The sequence below is a fragment of the Meriones unguiculatus genome, chromosome 14, assembly GCF_030254825.1.
Source record: "Meriones unguiculatus strain TT.TT164.6M chromosome 14, Bangor_MerUng_6.1, whole genome shotgun sequence".
NCBI classification, from domain to species: Eukaryota; Metazoa; Chordata; class Mammalia; order Rodentia; family Muridae; genus Meriones; species Meriones unguiculatus.
The window spans coordinates 20,564,860-20,589,966 of NC_083361.1; the positions used below are offsets into that span (position 1 = coordinate 20,564,860).

Here is a 25,107-nt window from a genome sequence, read left to right on the forward strand (position 1 = left end):
ATTTTCTTCAAAACAAGTGCCAATCCCATACTGAATTTCACTCCTTTATACTCCTGATTTAAACAGATTTTAATCTGCTTGAGAGGGGTGATTTCATACAGAGTAGTTACACAGGCGTCTTAACATTTCTATTTGGACAGTTCATCTTTTGGATTAATCAGAACAAGATGACTAAAGCAGTTTATGGCATGCTGACCTTCTCTGGTGTCATTTAACCCTTGTCACTTCCCACCATTCTCTGTTGATCCTAACAGTCTCCTCAAATATGTTTAGGTTTTGCTGTTTTGTTTTTTCTCTTGTTTTCCTAAGTACAAAACGAAAACTATTTTCAAGGAAAAACAAAAAGTTTTCAGAGTGTAGTCGCAGCATTAGCAGGAGGCAAATACTAAAGCTAACTGCACCCCTGCTCTTCGTTCTCCAGCTACGCTCGTCCCCACTCCTGGTCTCTTAACACGTTGCGTTTGATCTTCCCAGTGATTGTCTTCGGGAGTTCTTGCACAAATTCCACCTGATTGACAGAAAAACACACCATGAGGCACTGGATCCCATTTGTCTCATCCCCGCTGTCAGTGCAATAGGAGAAACTCCAGCTGAGGGTTAGGATTAGAGACCTAGGATTCACCTGCCTTCTACTATTCCTGATTGAGAGAAAAAGCCCTTAAAACGGTGGGCTTTGAGAGCTGGGACCCAAAAATCTTAGGAAATTCTTAGTGATAATTTAGTCTGTAGAGGTTTCACCTTAACACCTTGACTTGGCCATACACTTCTGTCTGATTTGTTTCTCTCAAGATAGTGCTGTATCTTTAAATGCCTTCACATCTCTTTTGAAAGTCAAGGTTACCAATTGAGTTGTTTTAGTGGAGAAAGTGTCAGAGTGGTTGGATCAGATCACTGACATGAACTACATTTTGGCCCAGATGATGCTAATTGAAGAGATGGTCTTGTAATTAACCTATAGCAGCTGACGGTAGTACTGTGCTGGAAGGTACTGTAGCCACTCTTTATATGTGCTTGTTCTTCATCCTTTGAAGAAAGGTTCAGAAAGATTCCTGTGTGTGTGTGTGTGTGTGTGTGTGCGCGCGCGCGTGTGTATGCGCTTCTGAGGCTTATTTGAAGCTACTTGAACATTGGGACTTACAGGGGTATCATAGCCTCGTTTACTCTAGATCAGGTGCTGCTTCTAAATTAGGGACTTAGTGATTCTTAACTTCCATTCCCCTTCCCCATATAAAATGGCACTTATTAGTTCTGAAAACGTTTTTAGTATCGCAATATACTTTTTTCTTTATGTGTTTCTGCACATTTTCTTGGCGTGTGTGAGCACAGCTGTGTGTGTACACATGCATGCGAGCACAACCGCCTATGGAGCCCGAAATTGGGGTCAGGGATCATCACCCTCAGTTAACGATTCCCCCGATCTCCGAGACCAGGCCTCAGTCCCTGGTGTTTTTCTACCCCTGCCTTCCAAGGCGAGAGTTACAGGCAGGTGGGCGGCAGCCACCCACACATAACAGGGGCTCTGGGAATCTGAACTGCAGTCCTCACACTTTCACAGCAGGTACTCAGTCACACTCCTAGCCCCGGCAGTGTTGACTTTTTAAAGTTCTACTTTAAAAAGATCCTTTGTAGTATCCTAAATATAAAACACTTTAAAACTTTCAGAATCAACAAACTCAAAGGGTATCTTCTGGCATACATAGCAAGTGTATTGTCAAAATCCAGCACAGCCAAAGGTGAACTGGCACCTGCCTTTCTTGGGTACTTGTAAGGTGCTGTTGAGTTTTTCACGTGGTCCTGAAGTTCAGCAGTTAACTTCTCACGGTTGGAGGACTTGAAGGGCGCAGCTAATACAACAAATGCTTTCACCACCTGCAGCAGAAAAGCCGTTTGCTTGTAAGACACATCACGCGCTTGGAACCATTGCTTCACACAGGCATTGACTGTTTGCAGCAGTGCAAAACCCAGAGAGGAGAATGAAGCTTGGGTACAAACTATAAAATACATGAGAATCTCTTTCCAGAGGAATGGGTGTGAGTGTGGGGAGTGCTGAGTTCTGTTTCTATATCACATAGACTTAACATTTCTGCTCAGCTGACTGTATAAGGCAGTCCTTGATTTCAAGGTGCTCTTTTATGCCGTGATACTTGTATAGTTAGAGGCATGTTGAAGACAAATGGAGATTCTAGAGGATATGGTCTGAAGGAGATCTGAAAGAAAGCTCAGAATCAGGAAGCCTCTATCTGTAAGAGGTCCTTTTGTGTCTGTTTTGAATACCACTTTTAAGCCATTAATTATTGAGGCTAATTCATACATTGATCCTCATTGGCATTTGCTTCTGGAATTTGGTTGGAATCAGTTATACTGAAAATATGAGGATCTTGTGGCAGGAAAAGAATATTTTGGAGATAGGGATAGATCAAAGAGTTGGGGAGGGGAAGAGGATGTTCAGAGAGCCCTGTGGAAGGCCACTGGTATGTGAGAGGGAAGCACAGAAGAAGGTATGGGAGAGGTCTGACAGCCACACTGGCTGAACGTTTTTCTGCTTGATAAGTCTTCAGAAAAACTTCCAGGAGGAAAGGAAGATGTGCCTCCTAATTAGACCCATGGGGGTTTGGGGGCAACCTTGGGTACAATTCCCTGTTCTTGTTTGTGTAAAAAAAAATGCATTTTGAGCTGAAGCAGTTGCATGGGAGTTGACCTCTGACGCGTTTGCTTATGCGCTGTCTGTTCACCATGGAAGAGCAGTTCATGAGTTATCTAAGCAATGTTCCCCTCCGTCCTGACAGGGCTCCCAGCACTTCCCTGCCGCGACCAACGTACCATCGGGTCTAGCCGGTTGGCCTACACAGATTGCTGAACCACACTGCCTAAAGATGTGGTGGGATTTACTTAAAACAGTTGCAAAAAGAATTTACTCCTTCCTGGCAGGGTGGGGATGAGTGATTCTAATTTGTGTCTTGAGCTGATTGCTATGCGATGGGAGGAACTAGCATGATGCATCTCAGGCGGACAAGGGAGACTGAGCGTTGATAACTTCACGGGGATGCTTGGATGAAGCTTGAAGCCCTGAGTTGAGGGGAGTTTCTGTCACGGGCCATCCAGAGAAGCCCAGATCTCTTTGGGATAGAACTCATTTGTAAGGTAGATGACCTCACATGCATGTACCTTATGATGAGAATTAAGCGAGTACCCCCTAACTGGCCTTTGCCACAGATACGTGGACAGAACTTGAAAACGGGACTGCTGCTTCTCTTCTGACATCTACTGTACCTCTCCCCGGATCGGATCTGGACTGCTGACAACAGCTGACTCAATTACTGCTGGGTGCTCTATCAGCGCACTCTCTACCTCAAATGGCCCAATCCGGTACCTGCAGAGGAGAGGAAGCCTTTGAGCATAACATTCTCCAAGTAGGAGACCTCCCCCACCTGCCGCGACGAACAGCGAATGTACGAACCCAGAGGATATAATGACGTCATCGGCTCTGCCAACAAACCAGAAATATCCGTCACTGTCCATCACTCCTCTGTCTCCCGTGACGTAAAAATTCTTTCTTATTGTGGCTTTAGTCTTTTCTGGATTGTCCTACCAATGAAAGATGGCATTTGGTGGTGGTTAAGTCTGGTTAGAACAGACAGGGCTGTGACACCCACCGAGTGGCTTACAAATCATGCTTCTAAAAGAAGTCGGGGTTTAGATAGGGCGGTTCCTTGAATAGAACACAAAAGATCTAAGCGCTAAATCTCTCCTGGGAACTCGGGGGCTTGTATGTACCCTCTTCCGCCTCAGCTGGTCCACCCTTCCTCTCTGGGGACAGCCCCTTCGAGAGGTTTCTTCCTTGTAGAACTGATCTGAGGAGTACTCTCATGGAATAGATGTTAGTCTCCTCATTTTACAGCTGATGAAATAGTCCTGTAATTGACACTTGCCCAAGACATAGCAAGACACAATGGAAGTGAAATTTGTACCCATTTCTGTATTCAGGCACGGCTAGCATGTTTTTCCTTTTCTTACCACGTATTCGGAGAAGAAGCAGAAGGGTCGAGTGGACTCCAGCCTAAGAGCGATTTCCCCTTCTTTGCCAGTCGGTAGGATATTTCCATTTTCATCTATAATCTGGAGTCAAAGAAGCAATTTGGGTCTTTACCTTTATATATGTATTACTAAATATTAAAAATATTTATATACAATGAAAACAGGTCATGAATAGTAATTCAAAGGGAAGAAAGCTAAAGCATTCTTTCTTGAATCAATCAGATGTTTTCTCAACCTACCTGGACATCATAAGGCACTACTCCTTTTCCCATAGAGCCTGGTTTAATTTCTTGTCCTTTGCAATTGGCGCAAATTATTCCCTGTGAAGAGGACATATTTATATGAGTGAATAAACTCTGACAATGGAAACTTAAGGTTCAGTTCTGGGGCCTGGGGACATGGCTAAGTCAATAAAGTGCTTGCCTTTAGGCGTGAGGGCCTGAGTTTTGATCCCCAGCACACGAATAAAAAGTGGCAGTTATGAGTCTGTAAGCCCAGTGCTGGGGAGGTGGAGACTAGCCTTGAATGTGTGGTCCTCCGTTGCCTGTGTATTGGAATTACAGGCATACCCTAAACCTGGCTGAGGACCACTCAGCTGAAAACCATACCTTCTAGGCTCTACTGTGTGCACATCGGAACAAATTCTCATAGAGGCTCCTGGAGGTATGTGTGTGTGGGGTGTGTGGGGGTGGGTGGGAATCCTTCTCAGTGTGATGGAAAGATGAGCCACTCAGGTTCAAACCCAATCAACCCCTAAATGCCATGAGACATCTCTTGTTCTGGAAGGAGGCAGGAAGGCAAATCACAGTTCCCCTTTAGCCATACCTAGCTGAGCACTTCACAAATTATAACTATTTGCAGCAAGGAAAAGTTATCTGAGAAACTCCATAAAGATGTAGAAGCATGAGTGCGGTACCTCAAGGACTCAGTGCTCAATCCTTATTGAGTAACACAGCACAGCAGCTATTTAAATAGTAAATAGTGCTATCTCATTGTATTTGGTACTGTATTTTAAATCTAGCAATTTAAAATAGAAAGGAAGATGTGTTTAAGCTCTGTGAAAATTCTGTTCCATTTCATATAAGACACATGAGTATTTGAGGATTTTGGTATCATCTGGGGTCTTGGACCCAATCTCTCACAGCCCCTGAGGAAAAAATTCTAAACCAATTTTGTCCTTCAAATATACCACTTCAGTCTGTCCGTAGCCCTCGTACAGTTCCAGCCCGGTTTGTGCCTTCCACTGTTCCAGCACCTCTGGGTTGAGTGGCTCTCCTCCCGTCAGGCACTGCCGCAGCCTCTTGAATTTGTATCTGGAGAGACAGATTTTCATGGTAATGGGGGGTGGGGTTGGACATTTCATTGCAAGCTCAGATGTTCAAGCAATGGGAGAGCTAGGGGTCTCAGAAACATCCACAACCTTGTATTTTCTGAATACCTCCTGTATTGCTGCACGTCTTTTAGTTGTGTGAGGCACATGAGTGATGAAAAGAAGGTTCCTGAAGAAACTTAGGTTTTAGCAGGTGGCGAACTTTGTGGGGGAAAGAGTAGATAAAAATGCTAATAACCTTACAAAATACTATAATTATGAGATAAATGATACAGTACAGATTGGGTAGTGACTGTGTAATAATAGTTCTAGGAACACTCTTAGATTTTCTTCATAGTCCCTATTATACAGATGGGGAGACTGAGGTCTAGGGAGGTTAAAAGAAATTGTGAAAGCCTTGCCAGTAATAGAGCATCAAGTAGGACACTGCACCATGGACCGATCAGGCCATTTTCCCAAGCATGTCATCCACACTGAATCCTTGTCACCATGTCAGAGATGAATTTTATGGAGCCTTAGTGAGGCCAAGTAAGCAAGTAACAAAGCTCTGCCTGTTGGACTTCAGATTAGTAGCTAGTTGGATCCGGACAAGAAAGCCTGGCGTGGTCTGACTCTACAGAGTGAGGCTCCAAATAAGCAAAATGTGGGCAAAATGTACCCTGTGTCTTCAAGCAACCCCTATAAAGCTTTGGATTACATTTAAAATGTAAGGCAAGAAGTTCACACTGATAGCTACAAGGAGGTGATGCTGACAAGAAAAGGCGAGGCTGCCTATCTGTGTCACTCTGTCTCTCACAGCACTTCCTCTCCTGGGCATCCAGGCCTTAGAGGGAAAGGAAGATGGCCAAGCCTGCAGGACTAAAATTATTCATCTCTTCTTTCTCTTTCCATGTACTGTATCACAGTTTCTTCCAAGATTGAGACTTTCCATCTTGCATGGGAGTTTCTTAAAACTGGAGGATGGGAAGGTAAACAACTCAAGATAGATTGAGGAAGTCCCTGAAACTGACCAGATTCAATAGGTCCCTCCTCTGTCAGAGTAAGCAATAAAAGTTGAAAAGAAGACTCCTGAGACCAGACCAGCTGCCTGGACCTGGAAAGGACACTCTTGAACATGCTGAGCTGCCTGCAGGCTCTATAGTGTGCTGGAATAGGCTTTGGTGGTGCTACTGTTTTTGAGTTATTTCTGCTCTTGTAGATAACCTGTTGTAATAAGTAAGTAATCCCAATACAACTTATTGGTTTACTAAGTTGGACTTGGTGGTGTCTGTACTTTGCTCTGAAATTGACTGCCTATATGGGGTGAATAGATGTGTGTGTGTGTGTGTGTGTGTGTGTGTGTGTGTGTGTGATTCAACATCACCTTCTTGCTTTAAAGGGGCTGATTCTAAAGGCTGTGTGTGTGTGTGTGTGTGTGTGTGTGCGTGCACACTTATGCATGCCTGGTCCTGTAGGTGTGAGTGTATGTGTGAATTCAGGTGCCCATATCTGCATGTTTATGTAGATCAGAAGACAACCCCAGGTATGATTCCACAGGTGCTACCACGTTGTTTTTTGAGATAGGGTCTCTCCCTGGCCTTGAACTCCTCAAGCAGGCTATTCTGGGTTGCCAGGAGCTTGTCTCTCCCGTGTTAGACTACAGGTGCACACTACCACCCCTGCATGTTCAGGCGGTTCTGAGGATCAAACTCAGGTCCTCATGCTTATGTGGCTAGCATGTGACTGAGTATCTTTCCTGCCATTCTTCTGGATCTTAAGCTGACATATGATTTTGTCCTCAAAGGGTATTAAGTAATGTCTTGGGGCATTTTGGTTGTTGAGCATGAAGGAAAAGGAGAGGATGATGCTATTGGCATCTGCTCAGTATCGTACAGCGCACAGAATAGCTCCAGAACACGATGCTATGTGGCTCAGGATGTCAATACGACGAGATTTGGATTCCTGTGCCCCCCTGCATGAAGAGGGAAGCCCTGTGATGCTGGATGACAGCTTCTGTTTGTGTTCAAATGGAGAGTTCCGCCCAGTACCTCTTAAGGTCCTTCTGTACGAGCATCCGGTACACAGTGGGAGCGCCGCACAGGGTTGTGATGGGGTAAGTGGTGAGCGTCTGGATGACAGAGAAAGACAGACAAGTCAGGAGTGGTGAGCCAGAGGCCATGGCTAGAGATAGCCTCTGCCACCTTTCCTTTTCATTACTGCCTGCTGATCACATGGAGTAAGAAAGTAAATATTTATCAGCTGTCATTAGTGACATGTTGGGGGTTTCTAGTTAATAGAAGGAGAAATGTGCATGTCCTAGGAAAAAGGCATAGACTGTCGAATTCAGTAGGCGAACTGCCAAGTTGGAGAACAACCGGAAGTATGAACTGGTTTACTCGACTTCAGAGCTGCGTACGGAGAACTCTTGTAAACTCCGACCTATATTCACCCACGTGTTCTGTGTTGCACTGAGCCTGGATGTATGAGCTAACCTGCCAGGACCCCGTGGTAGGTCAGCAGCAGCCCGTGAAGGACAGCCCACTTTAGAGAAGACTGAGTCAGTGCAGAACAGCCACTTCAAAGGACTTAAAATTTGCCAGGCTCACACCTCTAGTTCCCTAGGTCAAACCTTCAAGTCTAGTGAAATTCTCCTGCTTTATTGGAGAATTTTCGTGCTCTTAAAGTCTCCACTGCAACATTCAGGGTGTTCACAGCTGGTATTAAATGTCGGAAGGACCCTGCTGTTTGAACTAACACCCAGAAATGGCTCCCGGACTGTCTGATCTCCCTATGTGCTCGCCAGCCTTCCCAGCTTTGTGCCTCATCTCCCGCCCTCCCTGTCCTTGTGGGTTTTAGGAAACAGCTCCTCCCTACCCCCAGGCAGAAGAACCATGATTAAACATAAGCATTCTGGACAACATTGTCCACATGTGTGCAGGCCAGCCAGACTGTTGATGATGTCAACGATAACTCTTAACTCACACAGTAGCCTGACTCCACAGGCACCTGGTTTAGAGGCTTCAATTCTTTTTAGTAAGTATAATGCGTATGTCTCAGAATAATACAAGTCCTATAGAGGGTTTTATGAATACCATTATCTTTGTAAAACAAAAATGTTCTTATTTTGCAAAAGAAAGTTTTGAAATGTGGAGTAAATGGTTATTTTGTTCAGGGCACTTGGTAAACTTGATGCAGAGAGCCTCCTTCTTATGACTCATGTACTTATCTTAAGGCCTTCAAGCTACCCTGTCAGAACAGTTTAGCAAAAAGTGTCAGACTGACTGCAGCTTTTCCTCACACACAGACACGCTGCTGTACTAACATTGTGGACAAAGTCATGTTTACATCAGGCCAAAGCTTAGAAATAGTTTATTAGTATGTAAGTTTTCTTTCTTTTGAATTACTTGTGAAATCACAAGTATGTATATATATATATATATATATGTATATATATATATATATGTCAAGGAATTATTTTAAAATAAATTCTTTATGATTTATTGTCAACAATGTTGGATTTGTACAGCTGTAGGGTTGTATAAATATCTCTTGGGTGAAAAAAAAATGTCAGAGTGGCAATGTTTAAGAAGCCCTGATCTATACAGTATAATAAAATATGTATGTATGTATGTTGCATATAATCAAATCAAGGCAATTAGCATGTGCATATCTTCAAATATCATCACTTCTGTGTGTTGACAATATCCAAAACTCCAGTTATTTTTGAAATGTGTTTTAGGCCACAGATTAGGTTGCTGTTCTACCAGATGTTTTAATGTAGCCACCTCTGGTGGAAGGTATGTGTACCTACTTTGCTAGAATATCAGAGTCTGTGAGCTACAGTGAGGAGCACAGGATAGGGGACAAAATAGATGGATGAAAAGGGATGCCATAAGAAAAAGGTGACCTCCCGAGATGAGCTATTGTCCTTTTTCCACTAGATCAGAAACAGAATATTTATTTGTCTTCCGTTATTTAGAATGAGGCTCCTAAGCAGCCAGGTTTTATCACCGGTGAGCCTTGAGTTATTTACAGCTGCAGCCTGGATTTCCCACTGAGAGTGTGGTAGGTGATTCCCCTCCATTCACAAGCATTGAGGACTCAACTCCCTGAGACTTTGCTGAAGAGAAAAAAAAAAGAAAGAAAAGAAAAGAACACCCCCCCACCACACACACACACACACACACACACACACACACACACACACACACACAAACAAACAAAAAACAAAAACAAACAAGTAAAACAACCCAAACCGATTTCCAGAACCTCGGGAAACCCTGGAGTCAGAGCAATCTTTATGGCTTTGTGGGGTCAAGACTTACATCTAGGAAGGCATCGGTGTCAAACTGGGCCATCCGGTGCACAAAAACACAGGCACCTCGAAGCCACGTAGAAAACACGCTTCCAATGGCAGCCTTGATCCAGCCAGTGTCTGACATATTCCACATGATATCTGAGGAGGTCAAGTCCAGCCAATACCTACATACAGAAAAGCCACAGAACAGAGCAAAAACAAACAAACAAACAAAATGGAAAATGAACACTAGTGTTTTTGAGGAGTAGCCTTGCCTTATGCTACAGTGGAAAGAAACCTCAGATCAAGTGCAGGATCCTACTCCCCTTTCTCCTGAGAAGGACTTTTCTGAATCTTATCTGGAAGAGATAAGACCTGCGGGACTGGGTTTGGTGTATTTTTCTGTGTTTGTCCATTGACATGACAAATATTTAGTGAGTAAATATTATGTAGCAGGCACCGTTATCAGGAAGCACACAAGACAGATCTCTGCTTTTATTTTAGGGAAACAGTAGCAACAAACACAGCAATTCGAACCAAGTATGTACACGTTGTAGGAACAGTAGATAAGATATTTACTTTTAAAGTGCTGTGATAAAATACTGACAAAAGGAGAAAGGACCTGATTTTGCTCGCAGGTCCAGGGTAGAGTCCACCATGCTGGGAAAGCGCTGGCCCCAGAAGCCTGAGGAGCTAAGAACACTTTGTTGACAGGAGGCAGAGCCCGATGAATGCCTGTGCTCATCTCACTTCCTATTTTTTATACAGTCTAGGATCCCAGCCCAGGGAATGGTGCCACCCACGATGGGCAGTGTTTACCACCTCAGAGAGCTTACTCAAGGTAGGAACTCCTAGGCATACCCGGAAGACAATCCCTTGGGTATTCTAGATCTGATGATTGATGATTGAGATTAATCATTGAATGCCTTAACTTTAAGGAAAACTACAAACAGAGCGATGTGACAGTTTTAGGTAGACTTTGTCTTTAAAAGATCCTTCTAGGTAAGAAAATTCACCTGGCAATGAGAAGGGGGGGGGGGGGGAAGATGTGCTATGAATCAAGCTCTAATCCTAAGTTCTTGCTTCATCAATTAACTAGATGGCACCATTTCGATAGAGCAGGGCAGGGCAGGGACACTTTTATGGATCTATGTTAGAGATGTCTTAATAGCCATTCAAGGAGAGATGTCCCATCAACAGTGACAACCGCTCTGGCGGCATGGGGAGACGGCATACAAAACAAAGAAGTGGTGTGGTGGTGCACTCCTGCAATGCCAACCTTTCTTTGGGTGCAGGCTGGTGAGGCAGGAGGACTGCAGTAAATTGGAGGCCAACTAGGCCACACAGTGAGTTGCAGTCCAGAGCCTGGCTGTAAGCAAAATAAGAACAAAACGGTAGTTTTCTTTCCTACCTTCCACAGAGGGTGTACCCAATGCCAAGGCTGCTCTGTGAGTGCTGAGCCATCTTGGGGGAGCCTGTGGTCCCACTGGTGAAGTAAATGGCCATCGGCTCTTGACTTCCTGTCTCCACGCAGCTATGCTCTTCAGAGGCTGATCTGCAGATGAACCCCAAGATAAACGCTGAAGACAGATGAGTTGAGTCTGTGTCATTGTTCTGCGCTCCCCTCTTATCACAGGGGAGTCATGGATTGAATCTGCCACAGAGCTTCCCTGAATAGAAACTTAGAAGGACTCTAGTGATCAGGGCAAAGGTTCAACAGCATAGGTCCTTGTTTTTAAGCTCATCTCTCTGTGAGCCAAAGAGATAGCCAAGGTAACTCACCATGTGAATTACAGAAGTGTTCTTGTAATTTATAAAAAATTTAAGAACAATTTGAATCTTTGTAAGTCGATACCATTTCAAGATTTGGGTCTTAGGAGAAGACCTTTAGATTCAAAAGCCAAATATATTGAGATCAAACAAAATGTTGTTGTTGTTCAGTATTTTCAGTATCTCTGACAGAAACAGTGACTAGCTGACCGAATAGCCATTCCCTCCTTTTTCTGAACCAATGAAAGTCTGGTTTTGATCAAGCACTGGATAGTCACATGCTTCAGGGGAAAATGCCCAAGTTAGTTATAATTAAGTTAACCAGTCCGGATCATTCCTTCCCTCTTCAGTTTTTGGTTTAGGAATAGGCCTGGGAGAATGATGGTGAATAGATATACACTCCTACCAGGAGACCTTTGCTCATTTTAAAAAGAGCGATGAGGGCTGGAGGGCTGGCTCATGAGAAGCAGAGTATAGATCCCAGCACCCATGGAAACACCTGGCAGGGTATTTATATGTGTGTGGTGGCCCGCCTGTTGATTTCATTGCTTGGAAGGTAGAGACAGATTCCTAGAACAAGCTAGCTACCCAGGCTTATGACATTGGTGGGAGAACTCAGCTCCAGGTTGAAGATGTTCATATTGTTTTGCTTGATAAAGTAGGTCATCTGAGGGGAACTGAGACACTTCTGCTGGAAGTCAACACCAATTACATATGAATGAACCTGTGTCTGATATTCTGGCCCCATCAAGCTGATATGAAGCAGAGACCAGCTGCCACTGCTCAATCTGTATGACCTTCTAACTCATAGCATACAAGCAAATAAGCTGTTTATCAGTGATGGATAACTGATACAATAGTTCAGAGTTTTTGAGGCACACACACACACACACACACACACACACACACACTTGAGACAGGGTCTCATTATGTAGCCCCTAACTGGACTGGAATTCACTATGTAGACCAGTTTGGCTTTGAATTCGTTGATACCTGCTTGCCTTTGCCTCCTGAGTTCTGGGATTAATGGCGTGCACCACCATGCCAAAATTTCCCTTTCTGAAAAAATTCCAAGCTAAAGGTTTTACTTCAGTAAATTTCATTTTATGTTATTATTGTATTTTGAGGCATTGTCTCATAGAGCCCAGGGTGGCTGAAAACTGTGCACTTGAGGACAATGTTAAGCTTTCTTCTAGCTGGGTGTGGTGGCTTGAGCCTTTCATCCCCGCACTCAGAGGCAGAGGTAGGCAGATCTCTGTGAGTTCAGGGCCAGCTTTGTCTATAAGGTGAGTTACAGGAAAGACAGGGCTACACAGAGAAACCTAGTCTCAAAAAAAACCAAACCAAACCAAACCAAAACTTCCTCTTGCCTCCACTTCTTGAGTGCTGAGATTACACACAGGTATACCACATCCAGGTTATGGGGCACTGGAGAAGTCCAGGGCATCATCCCTGTTAGACAAACTCTATCATCTGGATCATATTTTTAACCCTCAGCTAATTTTGATGATGACTGAATGGCAATGAATTGGTGAAATAGAGACTGTTGAGTGTGTAACAGACACACTCAATCCCTAATGCTCAGAAATAGTTAAAAAAAAAATTAAGAAAGTTTTGGTAACTTTCTTTAAAATAGACAAAGGTCATTGAATTTCTTTTCAGAACAAATATTGGGTGAAATTGGATATTTTGGGTCCAGAGAGAGGGATTATGTTACTTTACCTAACATCTTAGGTTAGAGGACATCTCTTGTCTTTAGGCATTTCTCCATTCAGTAAGGGAACCTGCTAATACAAGACTTTTATTCAATTGTTTACTTTTCACGAGAAGAAGAGACATTAGAATCTCTGGGAGGAAGGGAGGTGTTCAAGGGTGAGTTCTAGCTTTTCTCTCCTTTTGGCTCCCTGAGTTCTGGAGTTCCAGAGCTGACTTTTTCCTGGAAACTCCCAGATTTTCATCTTTATACCCAAGACTCACATATTCTCCACTTGTTAGACAACTTGATTTTCTAAGACCTGATTTTAATATGGCTGGCTGTAAACTTACTATTTTTTTTTAAACATGTATAGGTGCTTTGCCTTCATGTATGTCTGTGCACCACATGCATGCAGTACCTGTGAAGGCCAGAAGTAGGCCCTGGCTCCTTTGGAACTGAACTTTAGATGGTTGTGAGCTCTTCACAGCAGAGCCATGACTTCAGTCTCTAAACCTAAACTTATTCTCTTATAGCAGTCTCCGCTGGTTCATTCGTTTGTTTGTTAGTTCGTTCGTTCGTTCCTTCCTTCCTTTTCTATCTTTTTTTTTAGGTAGTGTTTTGCTATGTAGCTTAAACTGACTTCTAGGATCTCCATAATTCTTCTTTGACCTTCTGAATACACCCCATGCCTGCTTTTAATTTCCATTTTTGTAGTGTTCGGAATGGAGAACAAGGCCTTGCCACTCTGGGCAAACACTGTACTGCCGAGTTGCATTGCCAGGCCCATCTTCCTGAAGATGACAGTACCTCATCGCCCAGTCTCCCAACAAAAAGCCAACCAGCCCCAGCTCCTACTTTCTTCATCCTCTGTGTGACTTAGCCTTCACATACAACTGCAATCGCTGTGCTGTTTGTTCTAGCCATTATGCTGAGCATGACATATTGCTTTTCCCTTTCATTTCTCCTGCAACTCCACACTGTCATTATCCTGATTCCCTAGATTAAAATGTAGACTTCCAGAAATGCCATTTAACTTACCTGGGTTCACAACTTACAAAAAATATAAACTGGATTTTTTTTATTTTTATAAAACATCAATTGCTTAAAGATTATGCTATAAATGAACAATTTTCTTGTTTTTAATAATTTAGGAAATGCTTTCTCATATTCTAGCTTATCTTATCCTCAAATATCACTAGGTGTTTAATTATAATAGAAGTAAAGTGTTTTGTTTGTTCATCTTCTTATTAAGTATTTCTTCAGCACCAAGCTATGTGTTGTTAGGTGTTGAAGATAAAGTCATTAACCAAACATACAAGCAAAGCCTTGGCTTCCTTAGAGAGCATAATTTAGGACAGGAACTGTAATGCTTTCTGCAAAGGGTCAGATAGCAGATATTTTAGGCCCTGTGTGCAATAAGACCTCTATTACAACTGCCCAACTTTGCTATCATTATATGAAAGCAGCCACAGACAATATACAAACAAATGAGCACCTCTGTGTGCCAACAAAACTTTGTTTACAAGTGGTGGCCCAGATTTGGCTTCTGAGTCTAACTTTCCAGTCCCTACCTCAGAGGAGAAAAGCTGAGTATAAGAGACTGGTCTGATGAGTCAGAGGAGCCAGTGGTGTGAAGAAACAGTGACGCGAAGGGGGAAAAAGGCACCACTTACAATAAAACATTTGAACTGAAACCTGACAAGAAGGAACAGCTTTGCAAAGGAATAGGAAAGAACATTCCAGGCAGGAGAGACAGCAAAGGCCCCGAGTTAGAACATGTCTAAGGAATAAAAGGAAGACCGGTGATAGCTGTGGCCCAGGAGCTGGGCAAAGGCCAGTCTCTAGAGCACACTTATCACAGTCCACAGAGAAAACAGAAAAGTCAGAGCAGAGCTATATGTCTTCCTTCTGCATGTAAATAATGTCATTAAGTTATTCTTTTGGGGGCAAGAGAGATGGCTCAGTGTTTAAGAGCACTGTTCTTGCAGAGGACCCAGGTTCAGTTCCTGCCACCCACAACTATCTGTAACTCCAGTTCCAGAAGATAATATGCCCTCTTCTGGCCTCCATGGGCACTGCATACATGCTATGCACAAACACACATATAGATTAAACCCCCATACACTTGAAAATATTCTTTTTGGGAAAGGAGCCTGGTTCAACTCTGGCTACCGCTGTGTCTTTGGATAAACAGATCCAGAGCTGTAGCTGTGATTTGTGCTGTCACTAATGCCTCCCGCCCAAATACTCACTGAAGTAACTCCTGAAAGCTGAGCCACCCATCCCAGCGGTGTGGAGACACCAGGAGTTTAGTCTTCAGGTTGGGACACTCTGACACAATGGAGTCCACCGCAAGAGCCACTTCCTCACTGGCCACAATGCACTTGGCCTTGGATGCTTGCAGTCGGTACAGGATGTCTTTCCTAGTCAGTTGGATCGTTCCTGGCATGAAGACAAGCCCTGCAACAGAAAGCTATTCCTTAGCTAACAGCTCTGGATACTGTGTGGAAATGTGGGCCATGTATCTGGGTGGAGAAGAGCTTCAGATTTCAGCCCTCAGCCGCCCTTGCCTTGGTTCCCTGAGACCTTCCACGGGAACTCTGACACAGGGGGATCATTAGAGTGCTGGCCTTGGAGTCTGATAGGCCTGGGGGTCTAGTACTGCCCTTGGAACTTACTAACCTTGTGACTTTGGTCTCTCTGGCTCTCCCTCCTTTATCTTTAACATGGGGGTAGTGGCAGCATCTGATTCATAATGATAGGCTAGAACTAGGAACCATTTTAAAGTCATGTTTAAACTGTGATTATGTAATGACTATGTAATACTTGATCTTCACATTATACTTTATGACATATTTTCCATGAACACTATCTCATTCAGTCCTTTCAACCAAGGTAAGATTTGCAAGATAATCCACTGGACATGAGAGAAGAAATAATAGAAATTCAAAGGCTACTGAGACACTAAATTCATGTACTGTCTTCTTTTTGCAAGTGTTCTATAATATACGTACTCCACCAGTTCAAAAGAATAGAGTGAAAAACTATATGTAGATGGGAAAATGCCTGCCCATTATTTATGTATTTATTTTTTGCTAGATTGTACGGTTCTGGATGCTTAGAGACTACTCTTCAAAGACTTAAAAAGATTTGTGGACGTGGTTCTTTTTCCGTACCTTTTTGTGGGTCCTGGTGATCGAACTCATGAAGCTGGGTTTGTGCAGGAAGCACCTTTACTCACCAAGCCACCTCAATAACCTGAGACTACAGTTCTAAGCAACCACGGGAAGTACATGCAGTCTTTGGGGGATAGCCGCTGAGTGGCAGAACCAGTCCGCAGACCTCTTAGGCAATGGTCTGGCACCACCAAGATTTGCCTCGACAACCATAGCATGCTTCATATATCCATTTATCCCACTTCATCCCAAACGCCAGCCAAAGACAGGATCTCAAAGCTCCTTATGAGAAGAACGCACGGGGCAGGATTAGCTGTAAGGCGTAAGGATTACATGTAAACGATAAGATGTGAGCAGGTGGCTGGACTCTCTAAAGTGACTCCGCAGGAAGACAGTGGCACACAAAGCATTACAGACAGCCGCCGCCTTTCACTGAGCACATATCCCATGCCAGTGGACGATAGCTCCCCTAAGGGCCACAAAGTCAGTAAGTGGCAAAGCCAGTCCCCAGAGACATTGCCAGCATTCCCAAGGCCTGTGCTGTATATCTGTAGTCCTTGCTGAGTATTCTGAAGCCAGTTAAATAGGACGGGGCTTATCATTGTCATCATCATATCGTGTGCATGCGTGCATGAATGAGTGTATGCGCACACGTGTCTGTAGGCTCTCATGCCATGATGTGCTTGTGAACAGGGGACAGCTCTTGTGATGTCAATGGTCTCCTCTCACCTTCAGGTAGGCCCCAGGGACTAAATTCAGGTGGCTGGGCTTGCATACGAATCACCTTTACCTGAAGAGCCATCTTGCCATCCTAAGGTTGGTATTTTACTGAGCATATTTTAACTGATTTAGCTGTTTTTTTCCCCCCGTTAAGAAAACACCTTAGAGGATCTTAGGATGATCAATCAATATAAAAATATAAAGTGACTTCTCTTACAAGCCATGTGCTCTTAATGATTCACAAGTATTGTTTCCTTGGTGGATTCCCTAATGTGTTCAATGGATAGATTACCTCCTTGGGAGTGGAGGGAGGGTGGGGATTTCTTTTGATGGGGGCAGCAAATATTTGCTGGGTGGCAAGTATCTTAGGCTTTACTGCATATGTCTTGCAGCAAAATCAAAGTAGTTTGCCATTTGGAGAGTATAAGTAATCTAAAAAATTAACATAAAGGATTTGACATTCTGGGGAGAAAATAGATTTGCAGCTGCTTTTCTTCATTTAATGAGATATCTTTTAAGCACTAGCTTGTGTTTGTATTTATGGATTTCATGATTTATATAAATACATTAAGTAATATTGAGTGCATATTTTATGACAGATAAAACACCCTTAATCTCCTTTCAGCAATGGTTGATTTCCCATTTGTGTCTCCTTCTTTAATATTGTGAATGAAAATACTTCTATTTCTGCTTTGGTCTATTTTATTGGCAGGAAGAGCATCTTCTATGAATTGTGCTGATAACATTAAAATTATTATATTATCAGTAGTATAAATTTTCTTTTAAGTGCCACCTCATCAAGAGCCAGACAGTCAATCAGCAATCAACATCCTCAACTAAGCTTACATCTTCGCTAGGTTGTAAATTATATAATCATTTCTATTTAAGTTGTTTCCATTTTTCTATACCTGTTAATAACATGGCACAAATATCTTTCTATCCTTCATAATAGTCTATCCTTTGGCATTCTTATTTATTTTAGCTGACGTCTGAAGATTTATTGTTGTTTTTTAGACCATAAATCAGAGAACTGTTTTGGTAAGGAACCTGGTGAGTATGTTAGCCTCGATGGACTGTAGGGTTGTTCTGGGTCTCAGTCAGCATGTTTGCTGCAGAGCAAGAGAGACCAGCTGTATTCCATCACAATTCTCCTCCCCCAAATAGAGGGATTCTGAAGTCCATGGCTTACAGACCCCTGTCTGAAAGGACAAGCTTTTACTTGGGGTACGTTGTATTACTAATGTGGGGAGGATGTGTAATTAGATCTAGTTATCCTTTGACTGGAGGATTTCCCTACTTGGGCCAGAGGTGTTTATGTTCTTTCGAGTCTTTGCAACCCCAAATACTTGCTCTTCTTTTATATTTTCATGTTACAGAGAATTCAGATAGACACGCAGAAGAGAGAACCCTGGGTTGTGGGGCAAGCACAGCACACTCTGAGCTGTGAGGAAGCTCTCATGCTGATGTTTGCTCTTATAGAGCTTTGTGTGTAACTTAGTTTTTCATTTTTGTTTGTGTGTGGGGGTGTATGTGCATGAGCCTGCACATATCCTCACGGGACACAGATCCTCACATTTGCACAGTGAGCTGTCTCCGTAGATCTTTAATTCTGTAATTTTTAAGTGGTCTGACTTTTGGCAAATGTCTTAACATCACTGTGTCTTTGATTTCCTCTCTTACGAAATGCTTTTCACAATAAAGCCAATGATTTCTTAAGATTGTTGTTAGTATTACATCACTATTGCTCTTAATTTTAACTTTTTCTTTTTCTACTCTCTGTAAAGATAGCTTTAGCCAAAGCTGGCGTTTCAGAAAATTCTCAGGTTTTGGTCTCTATGTTTCTCCGTGATTTACACTTGTGGCGTTTATGCTACTGACCTGTTCTCATGCAAGCCACATTGATGAGCCACCATTCAGGGATGCGGGGCAGAATCACAGCCACCCGATCTCCTCTCTGCAGGCCACAGGGTTTGATGAGCACGTTGGCAGCCTTTCTTGACAAGGAACCCAGTTCTTGGAAGCTCCATTTCACCTCATCTCCTTTGCCATTCACCCACCACAGGGCTGGGTTGGCTGGCCTCTCTCCCGACTGGCCAGGGGACACATGGGAAAGAGAAGATAAAATATTATGGTTTGGAGGTGTCACCCAAAGACCACATGTTAAAAGACATAGTCCCTAAAGACCCATAGTGAAAAGAGGTGGTCTCTATCCCGTGGCTCTAGAGCCTAAAGAAGAGAATAATCAGACCCCAGGCCCTTCCTCTCATTCATTCCTCCCCTCAGCTGCCCTGGAGTGAGAAGCCTTCCTCATCGTGCACTTTTCCCTGTGATGCCCTGGGCTGCTACAGGGCTAACTGAGCTTATGTTGAAATCTCTTCACCCATAAACCGAAGTAAATCTCTCTTCCCTTTACGTTTGTATCTTAGGTATTTTGTCGCAATAGTGGAGAGCTGACTAGCACAGAAGGCAGATAGGACATTTCCCATTACCCCTTCTCTACACCGCTTCCACAGCGCGCCCTTGGGAAGAAATTTTCCTCTGCAGCTGAATAGTCTTGGAGACACACCCCTTCAGGGTTTGCCTGTTTTCCAGAGGGGGTGAGCATTTTACCAAGGCTGAGTTAATCTAATCTCGTCTTCCTGTACTTTTTAGTTTCCTAAGAAGAATCAAGAGATGGAAACTGACTGGAACAAAATCTGTTTATGGGCTCTTGGTCCCCATGGGGCCATCCAGGTTCCTGCCCTCACTGAGATAAAGAATCGTCTTGAACTTTACAGGTAGAGCACAGGGAGAGGACATGGAAGACAGAGATGAGTGAGCAACAGGAGCTCTCTCTATACCTTCTCCTTTTGGGACCACTGGTCTAGTACATCCGCAGCAAAGTTAAAGTTCTGGGGTAATGGCTTCTCACAGCGATTTATGGCTTCAAAGTCCTCAAGTGTCAGAGGTGCCCAGAGCTGGGGATCTCTGTGGAAGTGCCTGCTGGCTGGCTTGGCCAGCCAGATGAGTCTAAATCTCTGGCAATGGAGGAAAGCCTTCATGATTCCTGGAGGACTTTTGTCTTCTGATACAAAGCGGGAAATGTCTGTGGGGAAGACAGATGAGCGGAGAGTGTCAGCTGGAGATTGGGAAGTGGCTTCCTGAGGAACGCTCCACCTCACATAGATCTGTCACCACTAGCCACTGATTGGTGTCCCCACTACTGCATGCTTCTTCACTCTGCCTGTGACCAGCGTAGCCCTAAAGACCCAGACAGCTGTAAAACTGTCAGACTCTCATCGTCTGCCCCTTCCTCCTCCCCAAGGAAACCACAAAGGGAATATTTGCTGCCTGCATTTGCTTTCAAGGTCTCCCTCCGTCACTTTAAACTCTTATACCATCTGCTAACTCCTCTGCTTGGGTTTCCAATTCCAGTAAACTCAGCTTGTTCCCTGAGAACACCCACTTCCACCATGAAGGGACAGCCTGCCAGTTCCCTTGATTCCAGCCAGCCTGTTCTCCTTTTCCTAATATCCCTCCATTACAATTCACTGAAGTCCTGGACTACTTACTTTAGGGCCATATGACTTTGAGAAAATTATTCATCTTCCCATCTCTCAATGTTCTCATTGGCATAACGAGGGAAATATAATCTGTCACTTTTGCCTATTATAAATATTTAATAAGACAATGCATGTAAAATGTATAAGTTGTTAGAAAAGGACTGTCCAGTTGTTAATTACTGCAGTTTGGGTAGTGCCATGACACAGGCTACCTGGATTTTATTCCCACTTCTTTCAAACTAGGGTGTGATATCACTAAAATTGTCCACCTTTTCTAACATTTGTATTTTTTTTTCTAATTCTGTAGTTACTTCTTCCTTTGGCATTTTGTAACTGCACCCTGTATTATTCAGGTGACAGCGGTGTGCCTTTCTATACAGGAACCCTGGCTGTCTAACCTAGCTACAGTGGATAGAAGCTACGTAGCTGTGTATTCCACTCTTAGCATCGCACATGAGTTAGAGCTAATAAAAGCAGCCCCTGTTCACGAAGCTTTTGCATAGAGAAGCCAGCGCTTTCCATGTCTGTTGTTATTGCGATAACAGCATGAAAGGCTGTAGCTGCTGCTGTTTCCACTTTGCAGGTGAAGACTCAGAAGCTGATGCAGACTGAAGTAGCTTGCCTGAGATGGTCTGGCAGAAGCAAAGCCAGGCGCTCCTATGATAGGGGGACCTCTGCCTTATGGGTAGTGTCCTTTGTCAACAGGAATTCCTTCTCAACAGGAATTCCTGTTGGTGGTGGGCATCCTACCCTTCTTCCACTTAGTTCTAGAAAATTAGTTGACAGAGCGGAAAACATGCAGGTGCGAAGGGAACATGGGTCTGCAGCATGGTGACAGCAAACAACAGAGGAGAGGGCTGGGGGTGCTGCTCCCTCCCTGTGGTGTTTTCACACCCCTTTGCTGCTCAGATGATGTCTGGCTTCCTTGGTGCAAAAATGAAGTTCACCACAGTCTTGAAGAGCTTTGTCTGTTAGTACTGTTGGTATTAAACTCCCTTACATCAACGTGGGAAAAGGGATCATGCATGAGAACATTATAAGGAAACTCATTAACCTGTAACAATTATCATGTATTGCTGATTATCAACATAATTTAAAAAGGGAAGAAACAACAACAAAAAAGAGAGACTATGCTTTCCCCGGGAACAATTTCTAGTAATGTGATGGAGATGGCAGAGTAAAGTAGAAAGGAAAGGAAAAGCAGAGTGGGCTATGCTCATGACTTAGCACTCTGCCAAACTGAGCTGCTTTTTCCTCTCCCAACATACATGCTCACCGCACACACATATGCACATGCATGAGCAAACACACATGTACACATATCACACACACACACACACACACACACATACATGCACGCACGCATGCACACAGCCATATTTTTTCTTCTGGATGGTTTTTCTCAGTTATTTCACCTACTCACTTCTTGCCCTCATCTGTGCAACACAGCAGTGATAATACCATCTTTACTGGCTGGTTGTAGGACTCCTGTGAGGTCCTGCCTGTGGCCTGGTATATAGCTAAGACCCCAAAAAGTGCTGCATAAGAGCAATCAAACATCATGCAGACATGGTGACTCATGCCTTGATCCTAGCGATTGATGGAAGCAGGGGGATTTCCATGAGTATGAAACCAGCCAGAACTACTTGAGACTCTGTCTCAACAAAACCAAAACCATAGCAAAACAAACTTTCAACCTCAACACCATTTAGGCTAGAAGACTTCAGTAAAAGAAAAAAAAATCTATGAAGACTAAAGCTATTGGGGTTAGCCACTACCTAACCCCGACTCTTCTAACGCTGTACCCTGCATCTCTGGGACCGACTCCAGCTCTGTTACTTGAAGCATCCTCACCTTCACATCCATTCACTTCACCTTTTCTTGGTCTCTATCTAATGAGCTGGAAGGATTTTCAAGACATGGTCACTCAGAGCATTCTTGCTGTCTACGGATAGTACTGATCTTAGAGGAAACATTCTCATGTTCATTCTTTCCTCCAAGTTAAAAGATAATGATTTTTTTCATGGAATATTCTTATTTATCTAATTTTCCATATCCCAATTAATAATCTAATTAATATTCAAACAAATCTAAAACTTGTTGTAAACAGATATGAGCTGACTCTTTATATCTTCGTGTCTTCTGTGTTTTGAGCACAAATAAAGCAGAGTGAATACCACAGTTGCTCATGTGATTGAGTGGGTTTCACCACTGAACTTGAGATACCTTTGGCAATAACATTTCTATGTTCCCATCTGTTTGGTTTATATTTGATTTTGAGGTTGACTCTGGTACAGTCGGGCCTTTAAAGAGAACAGGGAACTTTGAGGAGTCGCCATTTTGCTTTGAAAATAGCCATTTCCTGATCTGGGGATTACAGGGGTAAGTCAATTTTATTTCAGGGTCAAATCTGACAGCTGCTGAGTGCTTTAAATTAAAGCAGCATCTTTGGAGAAATTGGTATATAAACACGCTTTTTAAAATATCTCCAGAAACATCTCTGTGAGAGCGAGAGAGTTGAACTGAATAATTTGTAAACATGCCGTGATTTCCAGAGTTTAAGAAGAAAACTTAGTAGTGGGAGAAATTATTGAGCAACAGTTGGCCACTCGGGTGAACCCATTCTATGTTACATGTCACTGAATTCTGAATTTCATTTCACAAGTACAGAATGTATTGTTTTGCATATAAAGGAATAAAGGCATTGAGAGGAGAATAATTTACCAGTGGCCATTCATCCAGCAAGCAATGAGTCTAACTTCACTGGCCATTTCTGTGGCCCAAGCAAAGGAAGGTACTTCTGTGTTCTTACTGCATGGCTGAGAACTTTTGCTAAGTAGAACCATCAAAGACAGTTGTCTGGCGTTGGGCCTGCAGTGATCTATCATGGTGACGGAGCCTGCGTCCTTACTGCTGCTGTATTAGCATCCCCTCCATTTGTCCCACGCATCTGCCTTACCAGCAAATGGTACTGCTGATCCAGAACAGGTCTCTGTTTCTTCCCAAAGGTTGTTTCTGCCACTGCCACACAGTTGCTTCCTTCCTGCCTCTTTTTGATGGTGACTATGTCACTGTGGCCCTGAGCCTCTGGTGTACAGTTGTGAGGATTAAAATCCCTTGGGAGGAGAGTTTTTGTTTCTCTGGACAACCTGTGGTTAAAGGGACAGATACCTATAAGGCACTGCTAGGAGGGAGGAAGCAAATGCAGGGCACCCTCCTCCCCTGGCTCAGCACCAAACAAAGACTAAGCCTGCTCATTAGCGGATTATTCTCATTCCCAGAGCTGATATCAAGATCTTTAATGCCCATTCCAGAGCTCCCCTTGATCTGATTAAGGACTGGGCTAGCTAGACCTGACCTGCAAACCTGCCAGTTTAATATAGCAAAGAATTTCATCAGAACCCTCCATGGATAAGTTATAGGAACTGTATCAAACTCTTGGCTGTTACTGAGTCTGTGCTGTGTGCTTGTCTCTTAAATGTCCTGATACTGTCTCACTTGTAAATCACCTTGAAACAATGTCACTGACTGGTATATGCATGACTTTCTATCTTCTGAACGGTGCTTATTTTCTATCACAAGTACAAATTGCTAATTTTTTATTTTCTTTTTTAAAAATGTTTTAATGTTTTTGGTTTTTGGTTTCACTGTGTGTGGCCCTAGCTATCCTGGAACTCTCTTTGTAGACCAGAGTGGCCTTGAACACAGAGAGATCTACCTGCCTCTGTCTCCCAAGTGCTTGGATTAAGGAATGTGCCACCACGCCTGGCTAATTGCTAACTTTTTGAATAAAAATTATAAATTATTTCTAGTGGGCATGAAATACATAGTTAATAGTTACATATGTAAAAAGTGCAATCTTTCTTCTCTACAATGATGCTGCTAACTTTTATTCTTGAATGCCCACTTTGATTCAGAACAGAAGACTTGATATAGCCACTGCTGGGGAGAGTCTATCCACATTAATTTTAAAGATTAATCCATCATTTTTAAAAAATTCTTTTCTTCTCATTCCCTTAGAGACAGAATATATTTCACAGGGCTGATGTGTTGTCCTGGGATCATGGAACAAAATATGAATACAAACATCTATGGTCCACAGTTACTAATATCTGTCTATGTCCACTGAGATGTCTTACCCCTGATGCCCTTTGATCCCTGTTTCCTGCACCCTTTCTCTGTACTCATGGCGAGACATTAGCAAAATGACCTAGTCCGTGGCCACCATGGCCAATGGCCTTCTTCAGGGCAGTGCCAATCCTCCAGTCCTCCCTAAGCTACTTCTGGTACATTTTGAGATGCTTTCCTGAGTCATGTTGGCAGGCTAAGGGTGTTTTAGACACCTTTTAATGCAGTGACTGAATGTCGGTATGTTTCTTTTGGGCGTCATCCACGAAGTGAGGCTTAGGGTTTTTCCCTCATGCCCATTCTTCTTTTGTCTTTGGGAGTGTTTGACACTGGAATAGGGGCAGAGTTTTTTTCTTGGACAGTTTTCTGTAAATAAACTCTATATTTAGATAATTGGACCATTCCCCCAAACACCTTCGGATTAACCTTTATAG

At 43.3% G+C, this 25,107-nt stretch overlaps 1 protein-coding gene and 1 long non-coding RNA gene across 2 annotated transcripts; one reads left to right on the plus strand and one right to left on the minus strand.

Moving 5' to 3' along the window:
• Positions 1-44: 44 nt before the first annotated feature.
• On the minus strand, positions 45-23,650 carry Acsm4 (acyl-CoA synthetase medium chain family member 4). The gene is made up of 14 exons (XM_021635682.2): positions 23,505-23,650; positions 19,844-20,088; positions 18,882-19,092; positions 15,360-15,567; positions 11,053-11,196; positions 9,670-9,826; positions 7,393-7,472; positions 5,225-5,348; positions 4,275-4,355; positions 4,015-4,116; positions 3,458-3,585; positions 3,271-3,370; positions 1,750-1,869; positions 45-508 (listed from the first exon to the last, which is right to left on the minus strand). Exons 2-14 carry the CDS (start codon positions 20,042-20,044, stop codon positions 422-424), a joined length of 1,743 nt encoding a protein of 580 aa, XP_021491357.1. The 5' UTR covers positions 20,045-20,088; positions 23,505-23,650; the 3' UTR covers positions 45-421.
• Positions 10,291-11,566, plus strand: LOC132647166 (uncharacterized). Its single transcript, XR_009585462.1, has 2 exons — positions 10,291-10,482; positions 11,062-11,566. It is a non-coding gene; the product is annotated as an uncharacterized LOC132647166 (long non-coding RNA).
• Positions 23,651-25,107: the final 1,457 nt, after the last annotated feature.